This window comes from Mustelus asterias, chromosome 1, assembly GCF_964213995.1.
Source record: "Mustelus asterias chromosome 1, sMusAst1.hap1.1, whole genome shotgun sequence".
Lineage (NCBI taxonomy): Eukaryota > Metazoa > Chordata > Chondrichthyes > Carcharhiniformes > Triakidae > Mustelus > Mustelus asterias.
In genome coordinates this window covers 26,152,597-26,175,244 of record NC_135801.1, presented here as the reverse complement: position 1 = coordinate 26,175,244, position 22,648 = coordinate 26,152,597, and the positions used below count along the sequence as shown (strand labels likewise).

General features: G+C 44.3%; 1 protein-coding gene across 2 annotated transcripts in view; it reads right to left on the bottom strand.

Moving 5' to 3' along the window:
• The window catches only part of slc7a11 (solute carrier family 7 member 11), a 188,831-nt gene that overhangs the window by 3,500 nt on the left and 162,683 nt on the right, over positions 1 to 22,648 (bottom strand). Inside the window, exon 11 of one of the 2 annotated variants that reach the window (XM_078238448.1) lies at positions 20,572 to 20,749. In XM_078238448.1, the coding sequence (XP_078094574.1) occupies positions 20,572 to 20,749 (178 nt within the window). Of the gene's footprint in view, positions 1 to 20,563; positions 20,750 to 22,648 lie in introns of those variants that run through there. The other variant, XM_078239312.1, reaches the window with a different exon arrangement.

Here is a 22,648-nt window from a genome sequence, read left to right as displayed (position 1 = left end):
GAACGGAATCAAATTTTTCCAAATGGACCCACAGGCCAGTGCCATCTTCATGAGAACATCTCTGCACTTCATGAATCCCAGAGAGAGAGGGCCCATAGGAAGGAGAAAAGAGGATAGTAGGAGCTTGTGTGTTTATAAGTCCTGGGCACATACAACAGAGCCTTGACTCCAGTTGTCTTGGACCCCCTTGCCAGTGGACTAAGGCTTTACTCCATCAAGTCCGTGTGATAGCTGGTGCAAAACAGCCACCCCACATTAAGGAAGTCACACACCGGCATCTTCCACCCCCTTAAAATGATTTGTGACCGGTAACATGAGGACCCTCATGGGGAACCCCAACTATGACAAACCATAATGGCGTACTGCTACTGTTTCCTGGAAGTTCAGGTTGAGCATTGGACTCCTCAGTCACCTGAGAACTCATTCTTCGTGTAGAAGAAAGTCATCCTCAACTCTGAGAGACTGCCTAAGAAGAGAAGTTCTTGGTAAAAATGAGGGGGGAATGTCAAGAACTATCAGCTGAAAAGTAGGTTGCATGTGTAACAAGGACAGCTGCAGTGCTAGATCTAGTTCTGAGTCTTTTGTATGGTTTGAGGAGCAGAAATTGACATCACAGTTTTAATGTCAAGTTTCCTAACCAATCCAATGCTCTACTGGAGAGCAAATGGAACTCCAGGATTCAAACTGGAGTTGAGGGCCAGATGTGGTTTGGTTAAGGTTTCCGCAGTCGTGGCCTGAGAACATTTCGAAGTACCACTTGTATATCAGGTGACCACAATAGCCGCATCCAGCCGCTATTCTATTAAGCGCTGTCCACATGCTCCGGGGGAACTGAAGCCTGGTTGTAGAGATGTTGAGTAGGTGAAACATTCCCATCCCATTCACGGTGGGTTTGGTGGTGTGTGGGAGCAGAGAATCTAGCGGGAGTAAAAATGGCAGAAACCTGTCGGTGTGAAATCACGCTGTAATTCTCCCATTGACAGGTTAATCGTGGGTTGCTCTTCATTTGCATCTCATGAATGTTCATTAAAATAGCTGTCCCACCAGTATTCCATCTTGCCTTCCAAGCCAGCATGAAATTACATTGGCGTGAAAACCGATTGGTGAAGAATGGCATGCACAAGGCAATCCTCAGTTTGTAAGAGACTTCGAGGTGAGTGCAACAAAGCCTCTCTGCCCTGTTGCTGCACTGACCTTGATGTGCTGTACATCACTATGCCAGGGCACACTGGTTTCTGTCCTCTAGGTCCATACTGAGCGGTCTTCACGGACAGCACCGTGCTGTTGAACCCACGGACCCTCCTGTGTCATCAAGTCAGGTCAGTATAGTGCCTGGGGTGGGGGAGTACAGGTGTCTCCTTCCCCCTGATGGCACACACCGGTGTCTATCTGGACAGCACTGAATCGAAGAACATTTTTCTTCTCGAATCTGCTAGCCTTTTTCCCTTGGGTTGCTGACATCCTGACATCCATTGCATAGTCTGGTGAAGACAGGTGGGCTGGTGAGAGTGATATGAGTGAGCTGGATTGACGTTTAAATATGGTGTCGGGATCTTTGAACCCACCAGCTGACAGAGGCTGGACAAATGGTGATTCAGCGGGCTGCATAATAAATGTGGTTCCAAGAGCCAGTTAATCTCAAAAATGGAGAAATTTTCCCAATGTATTAATTTGGGACGGTGTTTTCTGCCCAAGCTTTCCTCCAGGTTTCATCAATGATGTGGAGTTGGAAAATACTCAATTAAAGTCCAGGGGGTTGCATAGACCCACGTGACAAGTTGGGGGCCTTGAAGATCTTAATGGATGGCGAGGTGCAAGTTGCTGCTGATATGAGTTACTTCCCTGCATGTTGCTGTGTCCAGTCGAATGAAAGGAGGAGAGGTATTTGAGAGGACTGGTAACCATTGAACAGGAGTTGATCTCAAGAATTCCAAAGCTTATCCTCATTACTGAGTGAAGTTTTGTGCCAAGGTGTTTGGTTAAAAAAAAACGTTCTGAGTGTTGAAGAAGGACAAGTAGCAATCTGCAAGTAGGACAGTGCATGGAGAATGGTGACATAACCTAATTAGACTCACTTTGAAAATAAGCAAAGACAAATTGAAGCTTGAAATAAATCTGTTGGGACTGGAAATTAGCTAATTTCAATGATATATGGAAGCAGACCTACCCCAGATTGATGGGTGAAAGAAAGGAAGATCAAATGGCAAAATAAGTAGTTAGAAATATTAAAATGGCAGAGGAGCAAGGTATAGATGAAAAACATTCTGACTAAGAGGACCAAAGGGAATATGTCAATAACAGAGAAATAATGGAAGTAAGTTTGCCTTTGGGTGATTGCGCAAGGTAGATGACATTGGATTCGTTGCACGTTATACACTTCCCCTGATTTTCACTTGAAAAATGTGGCTAATTTACACAAAATCGAAAGCACTCAGGATGAGTTTGAAAAAGAGGCCCAAGATATGTATAGAGGAGTTTAGAAGAAAAATATGGAAAGGGTGAAAGGAAAGAAAGAAAAGGAGAGATTAGGAAAGTTAGAATTGGGAGTATGAATCAGTGCTACAATTCAGCATGTAAGGAAAAAAGCATGAACATATAAAATTGAAGACAGGGTGAGCGGGCAACACGGTGGCACAGTGGTTAGCACTGCTGCCTCAGCGCCAGGGCTCAATTCCCGGCTTGGGCCACTGTCTATGCAGAGTCTGCACGTTCTCTCCGTGTTTGCATGGGTTTCCTTCAGGTGCTCCAGTTTCTTGCCACAGTCCAAAAGATGTGCATTGGCCATGCTAAATTCTCCCTCAGTGTACCCGAACAGGTGCCGGGGTGTGGCAACTCGGGGATTTTCACAATAACTTAATTGCTGTGTTAATATAGCCATGATGTGGAGTTGCTGGCGTTGGACTGGGGTAGGCACAGTAAGTGGTCTCACAACACCAGGTTAAAGTCCAACAGGTTTATTTGGTAACACAAGCTTTCGGAGCACCGCTCCTTCATCAGGTGAGTGCTGATGAAGGAGCGGCACTCTGAAAGCTTGTACTACCAAATAAACCTATTGGACATTAACCTGATGTTGTGAGATTACTTACTGTGTTAATGTAAGCCTACTTGTGACACTAATAAATAAATATCATTTAAAGATGATGTAGCGATTTTGTAAAATGTCAAAAGATGAATTTTGATTTGATTTATTATTGTCACATGTATTAACATACAGTGAAAAGTATTGTTTCTTGTAGACAAAACATATTGAAAGAGGCACAGGAATTTTCACTGGTTGGTGGGGGCAGGATTGGGGCGGTGTACATCTGAAATTTCCCCCACAGTTGGTGTGCTGATTTGCTAGCACGGACCAATCTCCAGCCTTCTTGGAACAGGCTGGGTTGGGGGAGAAATGGCTACCTGCCCTCAAATGTCGGGTAGATAGGAAAAACTATTATGGAGCTTATTAAAGTCCCCCTCCTACGCCAGTCGGTAGATGAGCCCGCAAGAGCTGCCAGCAAATCTGATTGGCCAGCAGCTCTTTGGTCTCAGCAGCACCTGAAATAAGTAGTGGTCACTGCTGGGATTGCAAGTAGAGAAGAAAGAAGATGTCACTCTGGCTCAAAGGTGAAAGTCCAGGGATTTTGTTTGAGGAGAGAGTGGAAACCCTAGCGAGGGGTAGGAGGAAGGGGAGATGGGGAAATGAGTTGGGTTTTAGAGACCTGGCAGGAAGGCATAATGAAGGTGAACCATCCTGTAAGGGGTGCCACTGATGGACACAGATGACTCTCCAAAGGCGGTATCCCCCTGCTTTCCCATGTTTACCTGTGCTTTGAAATTTTCTAGGCTGCCTGTTTTCCTTCCGCCTTCCCCAGCCCCATTTATGGCAGAGGCAGAATAAGGTCCCTATGTGACCATTAATTAAAATTGAACTGCACATGTGGATGCCAGAAGTTGTTGTCAAAGTTACTATAATAAAGGTAATGCTGCGAGCCTCAGTTGTTATGAGAGCAAAGTCCAGGCTATTAAACTAAGCTGCAACTGGAGCAGTAAGTGAAATCCTCTGCTCCACATTACAGCAATAAAGGTAGGCCCACAAAGGGGGTGCAGCAAAGGTTCATTAGGATTTTACTCGGATTGAGAGGTTATACTCATGAAGAAATGTGTAAATAATTGAACCATTTTCTAATGTAATAGGAAAGGTTCTGGATGGATCTAATCAAAAATTTCAAACCATTGAGGGGTTAGCTAGTTAAAGATGAATTAACCATTGTAAAGGAGAACAGGAAAGAGATAGAGAATCTGGTGAACTGGTGCGATGAAAATAATTTCTCCCTCTATGTCAACAAAACGGAGATAGTCATCGACTGCAGGAAGCATAGTGGAGGACATGCCCCTGTCTACATCAATGGGAACGAAGTAGAAATGGTCGAGAGCTTCATGTTTTTAGGTGTCCAGACCACCAACAATTTGTCCTGGTCCCACCATGCCGACGCTATAGTTAAGAAAGCCCACCAATGCCTCTACTTTCTCAGAAGACTAAGAAAATTTGGCATGTCCACAACAACTCTCACCAACTTTTACAGATGCACCATAAAAAGCATTCTTTCTGGTTATATCACAGCTTGGTATGGCTCCTGCTCTATCCAAAGCTGCAAGAAACTCCAAAGGGTCATGAACGAGGCTGAATCCATCACTTAAACCAGCCAGTGACTCTGTCTACACTTCCCACTGCCTCGGAAAAGCAGCCAGCATAATTAAGGACCCCACACACCTGGACATTCTCTCTTCCACCTTTTTCCATCGGGAAAAGATACAAACGTCTGAGGCGACATACCTACCGACTCAAGAACAGCCTCTTCCCTGCTGCCATCAAACTTTTGAATGGACCTACCTTGCATTAAGTTGATCTTTCTCTACACCCTAGCTATGACTGTAACACTACACTCTGCACTCTCTCCTTTCCATAGAAGAAGAACCATAGAAAATTACAGCTCAGAAACAGGCCTTTTGGCCCTTCTTGTCTGTGCCGAACCATTTTTTGCCTAGTCCCACTGACCTGCACTTGGACCATATCCCTCCACACCCCTCTCATCCATGAACCCGTCCAAGTTTTTCTTAAATGTTAAAAGTGACCCCGCATTTACCACTTTATCCGGCAGCTCATTCCACACTCCCACCACTCTCTGCATGAAGAAGCCCCCCCTAATATTCCCTTTAAACTTTTCTCCTTTCACCCTTAACCCATGCCCTCTGTTTTTTTTTCTTCCCGAGCCTCAGTGGAAAATGCCTTATATAACCTTACCATAACACTCCAACTTTTATACTCGATACTCCGATTTATAAAGGCCAATATACCAAAGGCACTCTTTACGACCCTATCCACCTGTGACGTCACTTTTAGGGAATTCTGTACCTGTATTCCCAGATCCCTCTGTTCAACTGCACTCTTCAGAGTCCTACCATTTACCCTGTACGTTCTACTTTGGTTTGTCCTTCCAAAGTGCAATATCTCGCACTTGTCTACGTTAAATTCCATTTGCCATTTTTCAGCCCATTTTTCGAGCTGGTCCAAATCCCTCTGCAAGCTTTGAAAACCTTCCTCACTGTCCACTACACCTCCAATCTTTGTATCATCAGCAAACTTGCAGATCCAATTTACCACATTATCATCCAGATCATTGATATAGATGACAAACAACAATGGACCCAACACCGATCCCTGAGGCACACCACTAGTCACAGGCCTCCACTCAGAGAAGCAATCCTCCACAACCACTCTCTGGCTTCTTCCATTGAGCCAGTGTCTAATCCAATTTACTACCTCCCCATATATACCTAGTGACTGAACCTTCCTAACTAACCTCCCATGAGGGACCTTGTCAAAGGCCTTGCTGAAATCCAAGTAGACAACATCTACTGCCTTCCCTTCATCCACTTTCCTGTTAACCTCCTCGAAAAACTCTAATAGATTGGTCAAACATGACGTTCCATGCACAAAGCCATGTTGACTCTCCCTAATAAGTCCCTGTCTATCCAAATATTTGTAGATCCTATCCCTTATCACACCTTCCAATAACTTGCCCACCACCGACGTCAAACTTACTGGCCTATAATTTCCCGGATTTCTTTTGGAACCTTTTTTAAACAACGGAACCACATGAGCCACCCTCCAATCATCCGGCACCTCCCCCGTGAATACTGACATTTTAAATATGTCTGCCAGGGCCCCTGCAAGTTCAACACTAGCTTCCCTCAAGGTCCGTGGGAATACCCTGTCCGGTCCTGGGGATTTATCCACTCTGATTTGCCTCAAGACAGCGAGCACCTCCTCCCCTTTAATCTGTAACGGTTCCATGACCTCCCTACCTGTTTGCCCTATTTCCGTGGACTCCATGCCCATTTCCTCAGTAAATACGGATGCAAAAAAACCCCCATCTCTTTTGGTTCCATACACAGTCTACCACTCTGGTCTTCAAGAGGACCAATTTTATCCCTCACTATCCTTTTGCTCCTAACATACCTATAGAAGCTCTTTGGAGTTTCCTTCACTCTGTCTGCCAAAGCAACCTCCTGTCTTCTTTTAGCCCTCCTGATTTCCCTCTTAAGTAGCTTCTTGCACTTTTTATATTCCTCGAGCATCTGATCTGCCCCTTGCTGCCTATACATTTCATACAACTCTCTCTTCCTCTTAATCAGTGTTACAATCTCCCTCGAGAACCAAGGTTCCTTATTCCTATTTACTTTGCCTTTAATTCTGACAGGAACATACAAAGGTCCCACCTGCCCCAGAAGAGGTCCCAATGATCCAAGAATCGGAAACCCTGCCCCCTCCACCAGTTCATCAGCCACGTGTTCATCCGCCCAAGCATCCTACTCCTACCCTCACTGGCACGTGGTACAGGTAGCAATCCTGAGATTACTACCCTTTCCTTACTACCCTATTACTTTCCTTCTCTATGTACAATATGCTTTGTCTGTATAGTGTGCACGAAACAATACTTTTCACCGTATACTGATACATGTGATAATAATAAATCAAATCAAATCAAATAAACTATCAGTTACAAGGAGAAAGAGACTCGGGATTTTCCCGTGAAGAATGAAGACTGTGAAGACACTTTTCACAGAAATGGTTAGTAGAACATGTGATGCTTTACTACAGGTGACTGTTGAAGTAGGTACTATCGGAAGTGGACAAGAGTTTGGAAAGGATGTATTCAGAAGGATACAATGAAAAGATGAATAATATTGAAGCAGACAGCTCCATTTGAAGAGTTACATTAGTGATGAAAGAGAAACTGAACGGATACCTACTGTGCCGTAAATTTTATGAATCTGTGGATTCTTCAACAGTTCAGAGGCTGTGTATGTATCCTTAATTTAGAGTCAGTTATCGTGGCTACGCACATGCTCTAATTTGCTGTCTGGTTGCATGATGTCCTTCACAATTACTTAGCAGCCTACAGCCCATGTGTCTGTTGTAATCCCTCCACAATCTATGGTGGCGCCTTGGGAATACAATGGAATCCAATAAGTCATGATTTTGTGGTGGTCTGCTGTGATGTTCAATTGTTTTTTTCAAAATTATTGGCACGCTCGATTCAATTTGTTCAACAAGGAATCATTTTTCTGAAGGATAAAATCAATAAGCCGCAGGACATACCCAAAGTAGTATTTTTAATGGGCTATGATTGCGCGATTAATCATTAAAGAATGATAGATTCTGTAGCCAGTAGCACAGAGTTAAATATGACCAGTGTCGTTAATGTGGGATCCATGCCAGATGTTCCCTGTTCTTGTGCTTCTGTGTTGATGTTCAACTGTATGGAGCACATAATGGAAAATGGAGCATGCAGGTTTTACACCAACACCAGAATCTGACTAATTCATAGATCATAGAGATCATAGGATCCCTACAGTGCAGAAGGAGGCCATTCAGCCCATCGAGCCTGCACTGACAACAATCCCACCCTATCCCATAACCCCATGTATTTACCTTGCTAGTCCCCCTGACACTAAGGGACAATTTAGCATGCCAATCTACATAACCCACATATCTTTGGAATATAGGATGAAACTGCAACACCCGGAGGAAACCCACGTAGACACAGGGAGAATGTGCAAACTCCACAGACAGTGACCCGAGGCCAGAATTGAACCATTTAAATTAATAGCCACAAAATTAGACAGGCTCCATTCTAAGGTGGTCAAGGTGGTTAATAGAAGCCAGTGGTCTCGACCTATTCATTGTTGGTGAAATTGGGAAACCAGCACAAAGTAGGTGCAGTAATGGGCCTGCAGTAAAGATGAAGGCCTGAGGCTCACTGTAAGTTTGGCTACACCCATAAAATACCAGCCAATTGAGCATTCCAATACAGCTTTCTGGTTGGGCATCTTCTCCAAATTTGGGTGGCCCACATGTAGGTAAGAGGTGGGGGAGGGGTGGTGTGTGGAATGAGAGGGAATCGAGAATGATAATGGTCAGTGGCATTGCTGCAGATCCACAATTTAAAAAAATAATAATTTGTGGGGCATGGGTGTCGCTGGCTGGCCAGCATTTATTGCCCATCCCTAGTTGCCCTTGAGAAGGTGGTGGTGAGCTGCCTTCTTGAATCGCTGCTGTCCATGTGCTGTGGGTTGACCCACAATGCCGTTAGGGAGGGAATTCCAGGATTGTGGCCTAGCGACTGCAAAGGAACGGCGATATATTTCCAAGTCAGGGTGGTGAGTGGCTTGGAGGGGAACTTGCAGGTGGTGGTGTTCCCATGTATCTGTTACCCTTGTCCTTCTAGATGGAAGTGGTTGTGTGTTTGGAAGGTGCTGTCTAAAGATCTTTGGTGAATTCCTACAGTGCATTATGTAGATAGTACACACTGCTGCTACTGAGCGTCGGTGGTGGAAGGAGTGGATGTTTGTGGATGTTGTGCCAATCAAGTGGGCTGTCCTGGATAGTGTCAAGCTTCTTGAGTGTTGTTGGAGCTGCACCCATTCAGGCAAGTGGGGAGTATTCCATCACACTCCTAGATGGTGGACAGGCTTTGGGGAGTCAGGAGGTGAGTTACTCGCTGCAGTATTCCTTCGCCTCTGACCTGCTCTTATAGTTACTGTGTTCATTAGGTGAGTCCAGTTGAGCTTCTGGTCAATGGTAAGCCCAAGGATGTTGATGATGAGGGATTCAGTAATGGTAACACCATTGAATGTCAAGAGGTGGTGGTTAGAGTGTCTCTTATTGGTGATGGTCATTGCCTGGCATTTGTGTGCCATGAATGTTACTTGCCACTTGTTAGCACTCCTGCGTCTCTTGGCTCCACATTAAACGATAAAAATTTACCTCAGCTCTGAAGAAGTCTCGTTGGACTATGTTTTTTGCTCCACAAATGCTGTTACACCTGCTGAATTTTTCCAGGATTTTTTTGTTTTTATTTCAGAATTCCAGCATCTGCAGCATTTTGCTTTTATGAAAATTTACCCTTTGTTTTGTGATGCCCGGCCATCCTTTTATGGCCTGTTGGTTAGGCTACTATAAAATAATTAACCTAAATGGAACACGTATTTACTGTGCCCAATTGTTACTGACTTGGTTACCTGAAAATAGCCACTCAATCTTCAACCTCTGATTAGCTTATTCATCAGGCTTTGTGCTTTTGAGTTTTCCCAAGGACTAATTTTTAAAATATGAATAACTCCAGAAAATCTTTCCATTCAAATGTATAATTATTGTAAGGTGATTTCGCAAAACTTTTCCGCACATACTTTTGATGACATTATAATGACTGTAGTCTTGTTGCGATCTCGAAATGGGGCCAAATGGAATGGGCCACATCATAGAAAATGGCCACTGAGTGGCACAATGCAGAAGCTCTGCTTCTGTGTCTTCCAGCAACCAGGTCGCAGGAGACAAGGAAGGGTGTGGGGTAGGAAATCCACTTGCCCTTATTAAAAAGCCCCAGGTCAGACCTTGCAGGATTTTCAGTAGGGGAGGTGGGTTGGAAACTGCAACACTGCCAAGTGAATAGAGGTGTGTATGGCCATGGACGCAATGCACGAGACCAGGAATCTTCTTGACAGTTAAGTTAGAGGAGCATGAGGGGCCTATGGTTGTCATTGGAGGCAGATTATCGCTGAGGTAAGGAAGGACATAGAGAGAGAGGGACAATTCTACATCAGGGCCAGACTTCTCTGTCCATTCACACCAGCAGGCTTCTCTGGTCCCACTGCCATGAACGGAAATTTGGCTGAGCGCCAAATTCTCTTGTCCTCACTTGTAGCGGCAGCAGGTCGTGAACAGCCAGAGAATTCCATCCAGAAGCACCACATTTTGGACAAGCATTGATTTTGACGGGCCAGCTCAAATCTGCATTTTAAAGGGAACCTTAGGTGCAGGCAGACCTCTCGTCAATTCTTACAAGGGATCGTCAGAATCCTTGAAAAAGTAACTGATGAGGCAGGCCCTTCCGCCGACCTGCTCTGAAGACCGTCCTGCCTCAGGTCTGTCGATTGAGTCAGCAGACCTGGCTCCAGCAGAAAGTGACACTTTCATCCAGAAAATTCCTTCTCCCCCATCTCGGCAATGAAGCCGGGATTGCAAAGGCGGGATTAGTCCTATTTTCTGATTCCCAACCCGACATGAAAATCTATCCGGAGATTTTTGTTTTCCCTTCTGTTAATTCCTCATGGCGCTATGATATGACATGAAGCTTTCTTTTCTTCTCTCTTCCTCCCACCTAGCACCACATGCTGATTTCTGGCAATGCTTAGCCAAATGGCCAAATTCGGTGCACTTGTCCGAAGACCTTTTACCACACACTTCCACTACAGTTGAGTGAGGCTGTTCATTCCAGAGCAGCTGGATGTGTGGCAATGTAACTCATTGTCAGGTATGGCAGCAATCTCTAAGTGCTATTTCAAGAACTCTAGTAAGCCTGCGTCTGTCTTCTACTGATACTTTTCTCTGGAATGACTTTCCTTTCAAAGCTCAGACAAAGCAATCCCTTCATGGATCATGGGGAAACCCATCAATGTCATGTTTTGCATAGTTTACTCAGCTTGCCACCAATCCAGCAACATCTTCATTATCTCTTTCCCTCCTCAAATGTAATCTGTTCCACAACTAATTTTAGGCTCTTGATCATTTGGACTAACTGGACATATGTTTGGATTTTGGGCCAGGAATGATCAGATTCATAATCAATGTGGAGGTCTGTAGATTAAAAACACAAATTGTTTTATTTTTGGAATTGATTACATGTTGGTTTACCTCAAAATAAAAATGAATTCTTTCTCCTACTTACGTCAGTTCCACCCCACTTGATGCTCTACATTTTTCCTAACTAATGCCAATATTTGCCGAGCTTGACACCACCCAGGACAAAGCAGCCCACTTGATTGGCACTACATCAACAAATATTCACTCCCTCCACCACCGACGCTCAGTAGCAGCAGTGTGGACAATCTACAAGATGCACTGTAGGAATTCACCAAAAATCCTTCGACAGCACCTTCCAAACCCAGGACCACTTCCATCTAGAAGGACAAGGGCAGCAGATACATGGGAACACCACCACCTGCAAGTTCCCCTCCAAGCCACTCACCATCCTGGCTTGGAAATATATCACCATTCCTTCGCAGTCGCTGGGTCAAAATCCTGGAATTCCCTCCCTAACGGCATTGTGGGCCAACCCACAGAACATGGACTGCAGCGTTTCAAGAAGGCAGCTCACCACCACCTTCTCAAGGGCAACTAGGGATGGGCAATAACTGCTGGCCAGCCAGCGACGCCCATGTCCCACAAATGAATTAAAAAAAAGAAATGGTGACAAAGTAGACCACAACCTATGTCACAACAAGGTCCCATAACTCACTTTTTATCTTTGTGCTGACCTTTACCCTTTTCTCCATTGTTATATCCAAATAATGGTTATCACTAACTGATTTTATTGTCAGACCTTAATAATCCCAATGAAGAATGCTAATGCGTTTACACCATCGATCACCAAGGTGCTCTGGCCTTTACAGGTGCCTCGTATACATTGCCACACAATGGAGGCCCAACCTTGGCAATAGTACAGCAAGGTAAGTGAGTGCAGTCGGCTCCCTCCAGAGATAACAAAACCTAGTCAAAGAGATGCTTTCAGCAGAGCTCATGAGGTAAATACTCTGCGCTGGGAAATCTAAAGAATGCCTTCAGTCTTATTTTATGTTTTCTTTTCCCTCTCTGGTGCTCTGCGTCTGTTCAGTGTTGGCGTCTCTTTCTCCAGCCCAGAATTCACATGGAGGCAAAATGTTTTGTGTGCAAGCCGTACAGACTGCAGTTCCACAGCCCACTACCTGCTCTTGAGCAGAGAGTGCTGTTGAAGCTCCTACTGCAAGAAAGGCAGGCAATCAGCTCATTAGAAGTGTCCTCAGCTATTGAATAAGTGTTCCAGCAGTCAGTGAGGTAACATTTAATAGGGAAGTTCTGTTCTAGTATGAGTGATGCTGTGTTAACGGCATTGAACCCACATGAGAGGAACAGTCATACAGCTGAGGAACAATGAGTCTCCAAAGTGATTTGTATCAGTGGATTACATGTCAGGTTGGAAATTGTGTCTTTATTGTAACTGCAGACCATGGGAGTGCTAGCTGAACCAAAAAGATAAAGTTTCTTCAGCAAACACAATCAGTCATAAAATATTAGACACTCTCATAATATTCCCCTTTTAACCATGTGGCCCTACTTAATATTCCATGAAGAGCTGCGATGTTCTAAGGACTGTGCAGCTTTGCAGAACAATTGGAACTGGTTTCTGGTTATTTTAGTGATGGTACTTGCCGAAATCTTGCTCATTGTATCATTGACAAATCTCTCTCTGTCCTTGTCCGCTTGTCTTTAGATGCAAGATGCTGGGTGATAAAGGCTTGGTGTAGCAGGGCGAGGAAGGAGGTGGTGGGGCTTGTATCATTGAGTGGCTCCCTTCTCATCTGCTCCCCTAAACAGAGGGGGAGGGGGCACATAAAATGGGTTGGATGCCAATCCCACTACCTTTCATTCCTATTACTAATCTATTTGCTACCTTCTCCCCCACCCCATATGGGGGGGGGGGGGGTGGGGGGGGTGGGGGGGGGGCATGCAGGCACGTGTGGAAATCAGCAATCCACCCATCATATTTAAATTAGAAATTAAGAATCAATTAGATTTGTTATCAAGGAAGGAAAAGGGAGTCATTCTTCGGGGGCTGCCCTTTGCCGATTGCAAGTCAGTCCCCCCTTATACTGAAACCCCCCCCTCCTTGCCATCTGCTCCTTCCCTCTCCCCACCCCCCCCCCCCCCCCCCCCTTACCCCCCCTCCCCCTGCCCCCCCCAGCCCACATTGTCCTTCTCCCTAATGCACCCACACCCTCCTGGCCCAAAATCCTGGACTTACCTGCTCTGGAAGCCTATGGGGTCCTCTCTTCAGCTGCAGTCCCGGCAGTCGCCACTGACAATTCCCTGGCGCTGCCGGGACTCATGAAACCGCCAGCCAATCAGCAGCTCCAGAAGGTGGGACCTGCCCAACAACGGGCAGAAGTCTGACTCCAACCTCATTAGTTCCCCCCAAGCACTTTGTGGCTGTGGGATGGGTCAGCATGGAGCATGCTGACCCCTTTGGCCTGTTCCATCACTCATCAAGAATATGACTTATCATGTACCTTCTGCACTATCTCTATATCCCTTAATGCACTCAGTCCCAATAATCCATCAACTTCTGTCCTGAAACTACTCAACTGAGCATCCACAGCTCTTTAGGATAGAGAATTGTCAAGATTTATAACTCCCTGGTGAAGAAGTTTATTTTCATCTCAATCATCTCAATCCTAAATCATCAACCCTTTAATATGAGACTGTGACCCTGCGGTCTACATTCCTCAGCCAGGATAAACATCTTCCCTGTCAAGTCCTTCACAAATTTTTTATGCTCAATTCGGCCACCTCTCTTTCTTCCTAAATAGGCCTGGTCTTCTCAATATCTTACTGTAGGCCAATCCACTTAATCCAGGAACCAGTCCAATGAACTTTTGCACTCCTCCAGAGCCACTATGTTCTTTCTTAGATAAGGAGACTAAAGCAGCCCACTTGATTCTCACCCCTTCCAAAAACATTCACTCCCTCCACCACCGCCGCACAGTAGCAGCAGTGTGTACCATTTAAAAGATACACTGCAGGAGTTCACCAAAGTTCCTTAGGCTTCATCTTCCAAATCATCATCTAGAAGGATGTGTTGTGAAATTGCCTAGCAAACCATTCAGTTGAAGGCAATTAGGGACGGGCAACAAATGCTGGCCAAGCCAGCAATGTCCACATCCTATGAACGAATATAAAAAAAATCAAACCATAGTTGATCTGCACCATTTGATAAGTATCTCTTCATTGCTTCATCCAAATTGGTAATAAATATGGTAAAATGTTGAGCACACAAAACCAATCTCTGGGGAACACCACTTGTTACATGCCATCAATCAGAGTACTGACCCTTTAACCCCACTCTCTTCACTCTCCCAGACAACTTGCAAGAAAGGTTAATCGTCAACCGATAATTCTGTGTATCCTCAATCTTACTAAAGATGTCTGCTTATCAAATCTCCTGACCTAGATTATAAGTGATCTCTTCAAAAGAAACTCAATCCGAGTAGTGGCACGTGAATTATCCTTAACAAAGGCAACCTGGCTCTCTGATCAGTTCAGATTTGTTCAAGTGCTCAGTCACTCTTTCCCTAATGAGGGATCTCAGTGCTTTCCTGTAACTGACATTAAATTGACAGGCCTGCATTTATCTGCTTTCTTTCTCCTACTCTTCTTAGATAATGGAATAGCATTAGCAATTTTACAGTTTCTCACTCAAGAGAGCTTTGAAAGATATAGCTAAGATTTCTACAACTTCCTCACCGACCTCATTCAAAATCCCAGGGTGGAAGCCATCAGATCCTGGGGATTTATCTATCCCAAGCCTAATTTTTCCTCCATTGCCACTTGGTTACTTCTATTGAATGTTCTGATTTATGTTCTAGTTTTCCGACTATTACTGCTATTTTATCTTCACAGTACCGAATTAATTGTGAGGCTTATTGGCAGCTCAACCTTTGAGGTGGCAGGTAATACTCTGGGCAAAGTCAGAAGCATTTTAAAAAGATGTGTGGTTGGGAAATGTAAATGGAACACCATTTCTTTATTCATCCTTATTAATTTTCCCATTTCTGTCCACATTCGTTTTTGTCAATCTTCTCCTCTTTACATATCTATAGAAACTTCTGCAATCAGTAGTTATGTTCCCCACTAGATTACTTTCATACTCTATTTTTCCTTTCAAATCAATGCATTGGTCCTCCTTTGCAGAATTTTAAACTGTTCCCAACCCTCAGGCCTGTTGCTTTTTCTTGCCAATCTGTATGCTTCTTTCTTGGATCTGATACTATTTCTAATTTCCCTTGTGAGCCATGGTTTGGCCACAATTCCCTTATTACTCTTGCACCAAACAAACATAAACAACTTCTCAGGTTCATCTATTCTTTGGACGTACAATCTATATACCTGGCATCCCACTAATGCTGAAATTTATATACCACAATGCTCATTGGTGCAATAGGCAGAATGTCTTTTTGGCTTGGTGGCAGCATCCTGTTCGCCACGAATATCATTTGTATTGCTAGTGCACAGTAGCGACGTGTAACCTGTTGCTTCCAGGGTAATCAGTGGCAGTCTGGGCACTTTTCAGGGCCGAATGTGACAGCCTTAGGCCTGTTCACCACCCTCTTCTCATACAGCGTAAAAGTGTCGTTTACCTGACATTGGTATTATTGCGATTGACCTGATGAGTCCAAGACAAAAAGCTTTGACAAAATATTCTTTTTCAGCAATAGTTAAGTTCGATGCTACAAAAAGGCTCTTTGTATACCTGGGGCAGAAGTTCTCAGAATGCCCTGGCTAACATGTATTCCTCAAACAACATTGTTAAAACAGAAAATAGGCTATTTCTCTCAATGCTATTTGTAGGAGTTTGGAGTCTGATGAATGTAAATTGGTCGCTATGCCTTACTACATTACAGTAAGAAATTTAACAACACCAGGTTAAAGTCCAACAGGTTTATTTGGTAGCAAAAGCCACACAAGCTTTCGGAGCTGCAAGCCCCTTCTTCAGGTGAGTGGGAATCTGGTACTTGGATCTGATACTATTTCTAATTTCCCTTGTGAGCCATGGTTTGGCCACAATTCCCTTATCACTCTTGCACCAAACAAACATAAACAACTTCTAAGGTTCATCTATTCTTTGGGATGTACGGTCTATATACCTGGCATCCCACTAATGCTGAAATTTATATAACACAATGCTCATTGGTGCAATAGGCAGAATGTCTTTTTGGCTTGGTGGCAGCATCCTGTTAGCAGCGAATATCATTTGTGTTGCGTTTTCCCACTCACCTGAAGAAGGGGCTTGCAGCTCCGAAAGTTTGTGTGGCTTTTGCTACCAAATAAACCTGTTGGACTTTAACCTGGTGTTGTTAAACTTCTTACTGTGTTTACCCCAGTCCAACACCGGCATCTCCACATCATGATTACTACATTACAACAGTAAGTACACTTCTAAAGTATCTCCTTGGTTGTAAGACAACATGAAGCATCCTGAAGTCATGAAAGGTGCTAGACAATATTTTCCCTTGTCTCTCTCTTTCTGAATTCAGTCTATTTTTCTCTCTGTCAGTTAATTCTTTTTTACAAGATTTATGTACACAAAACAAAACCAACCTCAGATGTGTCATTAGAACACTTAATTTATCACACACACACACACACACGCTTCCTGTATCATTTATCGAAGAAAACAATTTCTGAACTTTTTTCATGTAGCTTTTCAAAATTATATTAACGGAAACTACTGGGAGGCTGAAGAAAAATCAGCTAATGGATTCATTTGAGAAATTAGGTGAATTCTTTTTTTAATTCATTCGTGGGACATAGGCGTCCCTTTCTGGCTAACATTTATTGTAAGAGCTTTAACAACACCAGGTTAAAGTCCAACAGGTTTATTTGGTAGCAAATACCATTAGCTTTCGGAGCGCTGCTCCTTCGTCAGATGGAGTGGATATCTGCTCTCAAACAGGGCATACAGAGACACAAAATTAAGTTACAGAATACTATTTAGAATGTGAATCTCTGGAGCCAACCAGGTCTTAAAGATACAGACAATGTGAGTGGAGGGAGCATTAAGCACAGGTTAAAGAGATGTGTATTGTCTCCAGACAGGACAGCCAGTGAGATTCTGCAAGTCCAGGAGGCAAGCTGTGGGGGTTACTGATAACTGTGGGGTTTCACACTATCAGTAACCCCCACAGCTTGCCTCCTGGACTTGCAGAATCTCACTGGCTGTCCTGTCTGGAGACAATGCACATCTCTTTGACCTGTGCGTAATGCTCCCTCCACTCACATTGTCTGTATCTTTAAGACCTGGTTCGCTGTAGAGATTCGCATTCTAATCAGTATTCTGTAACTTGATTTTGTGTCTCTGTATGCCCTGTTTGAGAGCAGATATCCACTCCATCTGATGAAGGAGCAGCGCTCCGAACGCTAATGACATTTGCTACCAAATAAACCTGTTGGACTTTAACCTGGTGTTGTTAAAACTCTTACTGTGTTTACCCCAGTCCAATGCCGGCATCTCCACATCATAACATTTATTGCCCATCCTTAGTTGCCCTTGGAGGGTAGTTGAGTCAACCAAATTGCTGTGGATCTGGAGTCACACGTAGGCCAGACCAGGTAAAGATGGCAGATTTCCTTCCCTAGAGGACATTAGTGAACCAGGTGGATTTTCTGACAATCAACGATGGTTTCATAGTCATCAGTAGATTCTTAATAATTAAATATTGAATTCAAATTCCAACGCCTGCCGTGGTGGGATTCGAACGTGGGTCCCCAGAACATTAGCTGAGTTGCTGGATTAATTGTCTAGCGATAATACCACAAGGCCATTGCCTCCCCTTATTGCACATAGGCAGACTGCACAACCTAAATTCAGCTCAGTGTTCTGCGGAAAAATAATCTCCAATTTCATGGAGTGGTAATGTGAAAGTGAAAGGCATTACTCGATACAAAGTTAACAACTATTGTAATTGGAGAGAGAATGCTGGAAAAACTCAGTCTATAAGGAGAGAGAACAGAGCCAAAGGCCCGAGTCTGTTCAACCCTCCAGAACACACAGCATATGGATGTTGCCGTATTGCTGAGTTTTTCCAACATTCTCTGCCTTGTTTCAGATTCCAACATCCGCAATATTTTGATTTTATTTTACCTGATATAATTGGCTTTGCTATTGTAAAGTATTTGGTTTGAAAGTTATTTTGTTTAAACCCTCATATTGGGCAGTAGGAATTTCAGTTACTTAGGGAAGAATTATGGAGAAATAAATTTAGAAAACATTTTGAAGGCTTTATAGAAAGCAAGTGATCACATTTGCATAATCACACAGCGATTTGCTCTGAGGAGGTCAGCTAGTTTGTGCCACGCGGTCTAATGTCTTTAATTTTGTAAATACCAGTTACAGCGTCGCTTACAGGACTAGCATTTAATCGTTCAATGATATTATGCTGAGTTTTCAATGTAGCAATAAATAAAAGTGGACTAAGCAATGCTTTGTTTTCTCCATCCTAGAATCATAGAATCCCTTCAGTGCAGAAAGAGGCCATTTGACCCATCAAGCCTGCACCAACAACATTTCCACCCAGGCCCCATCCCCGTAACCCCATGTCTTTACTCTGCTAATCCCCCTGACACTAAGAGGCAATTGAGCATGGCCAATCCACCTAACCCTCACATCTTTGGATTGTGGGAGGAAACCGGAGCACCCAGAGGAAACCCACGCAGACACGGGGAGAATGTGTAAACTCCACACAGACAGTTACCCAAGGCCAGAATTGAACACGGGTCCCTAGTGCTGTGAGGCAACAGTGCTAACCACTGTGCCACTGTGCTGCCCTTCCTCAAAAATCCTGTTCCCAAAAAAGGGACTGTAAAATGTCCATTTTGCTGAAAATCTTTTCTCTTCAACCTAGGGGTTCAGTGTATCAGCTGTTCTAGGAAACTCTACCCACTTAGCTTCTGGTAGCAGGGATGCTCTTTCTAGAATACTAGGAAATCCAGATGCATAGTTGACCCCTCATTCCAGCAGTTCTCAGAAGCAATCTCTGTTCCAACCTACACCAGATAATGTCCATAGAGCATGCTAACAAGTAAATGACCTTATTAGACAACCAGGGAACTGGGCAAAGGTCACTGTTGGACCAGCTGAGAATTATTGGCCAGAGTTATTCACCAATCCCCCTGACCGATAATGAATATACTGGTAAAACACTGACTCTCAGTAATTGTTCAGCGATTTACCTATATGAATTGAAAAATTACTCCTTATGCAGCTCTCAATGTTGGGTTAATTTCCTCCATTCCATTGTAATTTTGGGTAAACAACTGGTTTTCCCAAGCGAACACTCAAGACTGTTGTATGAAGCTCGGGCCTGAGTAAGTTGCTCAAAGCAGGTCGGTGGCAGCTCGCTGTTGCACAGAATGTGATAATTATTTTTCTTTCAATGCTCATGAATGCGAGCAGTGCACAGATTGACAATGTCTCACTGAACCAAAATACCTGATAACTGAATGTGAACCGAGCAGACAACGCCTGAAAGAGAACGTCAGATACGCCAAATCTGGTGAAGCCCCCAACCAAAACATTAACCACTGGGATCCGTGTGATCCCATTGCCCATTGACCATTTGTATTTCTGATTTCCAGCATGTGCAGTTTGTATCATGACATCTGACTGGGTATCATACACACCATTTTTAATAGTAGCTGGGTAGAGAAAAGTGACCAGAGAATACCATAGAGTTCAACCATAGATCAGGCTCCAAAATACTAAGGGAGGATTTTACCCCTGGATTTTAGGCTCTGATATCAGAGTCAAAATGAAGGTCAGAATTCCAAACCTTGTGGAGAACTAGTCACCCAGCAGGGATTTTCCTTGAATTAGTGAGCAGGGGAATGCCTCTTCAGGCAAGAGAGAAAGGGTGGGGTGGGCACCTCAAGATGGAGGTACCTTCTCTCCAATGCTTTAAATAAAAACAGATTGAGCAGCCGGGCTATCATATTGGAGGGGGAGCCTATCGCTCCACAGGGTGGCAGCTGTGACCAGGGTAGGTGTTGGGGGAATGAGGGTCCTCCAAGCCTGCCTGGAGTGCTGACCCCTCAGTCTGCCACCGGGAGGTCACCTCCATGTAGCTGACATGTTCCCCAACAGCCCCGGAGTCCAAATGCTGACAAGAAAATAGCAGTCGGCCTCTGATAATAGGCCCTTAATTATTTTCTGAGTGGCGATCTGTCACTTGTGGAGGGGGGTAGACCTGCTGCCTATCATCCCAACTCTGGGAAAGTGACCCAGGAGGAGCAAGGGGCCGATGCTGTTTAACAGTATGAATTTTCACGCTCGCTTGCTACATATATGGCCCATAAATATCCTAGCACAGTGGAGGAAGGGGAAATCATGCAGAGGTTTACCTTGTACACCAAAACAGAGAGATATATTTACTTACTCATCAGTCTTTTGAAGCACTTTGGCTTTTTATCCCAAACCACAAACAGATAGTAGGCAGGAATACCGGTCAGAGTGATGAGAAATCCGATGCCAGTGTTGAAGGGGTCGGAGTAGAGTGACAGCGCCACTATGAAGAGACAGGTGAAGGCAAAGAAAGCTGGGATGAACAGAGGAACCTGCAACAACAAAAGAGGAATTATTGGAATGCAACTCGGCAATGTTTCACCTTCACTGTCTGGGCGATGATTTGGTTAGCCCACCCATGAGAAATGTCAACAGGATTAAAGTTGGATGGGTTTTCAAAAAGAGAGATCTGCTCCGCCAGAGTGGCACATAGGTGGGTGAAGATGGATTGACTTCTAATTCATTCTGCCACGCAGTCAGGAATGAGTCAGGTAGCTTTTAATTGAGATATTCTGCTGAGATGCAAGCTCCAATTAAGGCTAAACTTGTTCACACAATTAGAGAATGCTACGCAGAGAAAAGGACAATTTTGCCCATTAACTCAGACTTGATATTTACAAGGTTATTTCTCTATATATGGCTTTAAAGGTATCGCAGTAAGAGTTCACTCAGCTGGCAAAGACTTTTGGGAACAGATATCAGTAGTTCAGCTGTGTCCTTCCTCTGATTTTTTCCATCTAATTTAATCCCATATATTATTGAAACCATAAATTTTCATAATATATTTCCATTTACTTTTCAGCGAGTGAGTGAAGGCGTAAGAAAGGTGAGAATGTAAACGAGTAAAGCACTGAAAGAATGTGAGTGGGACTGAGAGGGAGTGTAAGTGACATAAAATTAAACAGAAAAAGAGAGAAAGAAATAGGAATAGAGAATGGGAGTCAACTGATAGAAAAAATGAAATAATAATCATAGCGCCAAAAATGTTCCAAGCCCAGAAGTAGGCCAATCCGCATGTCATATTTGTACAAGGGACTCCAACAGTGGCCTACCTATTGCCTAGATTTGAGAAACAGCAACAGAGAGCACCAATAAGACAGAGAAGAAGTGAGTGAGGCTACCTAAGACAGAAAGCACAAGGTAGATTCTGACTTTGTGTAAACTGGATGATATTGGGTCACAGACTCATTTTATGATTTTTAGTTTAGGATTTCATTGGAATTAAAAATTGGGAGTTTTACACTATTGTCCATTTTATGTTATCACACGGTGCCAAAATCTACTTCCAGTGAGTCAAGTAGAGTGCAAGTGCAAAAGAGAGTGAAAAGGACACTGACATTATGGGCAGGATTTTGCCAGCTTTCAAGAGGCAGGATCAGGGTGGGGAGGTGGGTTGGGGGGAAGGGTGAAATCGGGGTGAGCCACAGTGGATCAGCTATGTCCCGCCATCGGGAAAGTTTACTGGTGGTGTGATCGGTTTTGAACAGGCTTCCAACCACAAGGAAGTGGGAAGCAAATTTGAATATTTGAATGGCCCATCGATGGCTATTTTGCCAAGCCATAGGCATTCTGTCGAAAGTGGATTGGAGCCCCGATGAGTGGAGAGGCCATCAGTTGAATGTAGATGGCTTCCCAGCAGTAACCCAGAGATGAAGGGCGGGATTTTCTGATCTCGCCTGTGGCTGCCAGAAAGAATGGGGCTGCGTGCAGGGAAGGCAGCTCTTGTCACTGGTTTAGAGGGGTCTCCTTTCTATCATTATCATTTAAATTGTTTTTGTGACATACCTTCGGCCTACCAATATAGGCTCCAGGGCCCCTGCCTGCCTGCCTGCCTCAGCTGCAGCTTCTGATGGTGCTGCTGACCTTGCAGCCCTCTGACTGGGCCAGCAGCTCCAGAGGACAGATGGCCATCCTGCGTAAGCTGGCAGCCCCAACAGCAGTTTGTTCCTGAGCTGCCATCAGTGAAATCAAGGCTAGGTCCAGCCGGTCGGCCCATGCATGCTGAGACATACAGTACCGGCCATTGTCGGGACTCTGACCCTTTAGGGTAAATTCTGCCTTTCATAGAATCATAGAATCCTACAGTGCAGGAGGAGGCCATTCGGCCCATCGAGTCTGCACTGACCACAACACCACCCAGCCCCAATCCCCGTAGCCCCATGTATTTACCC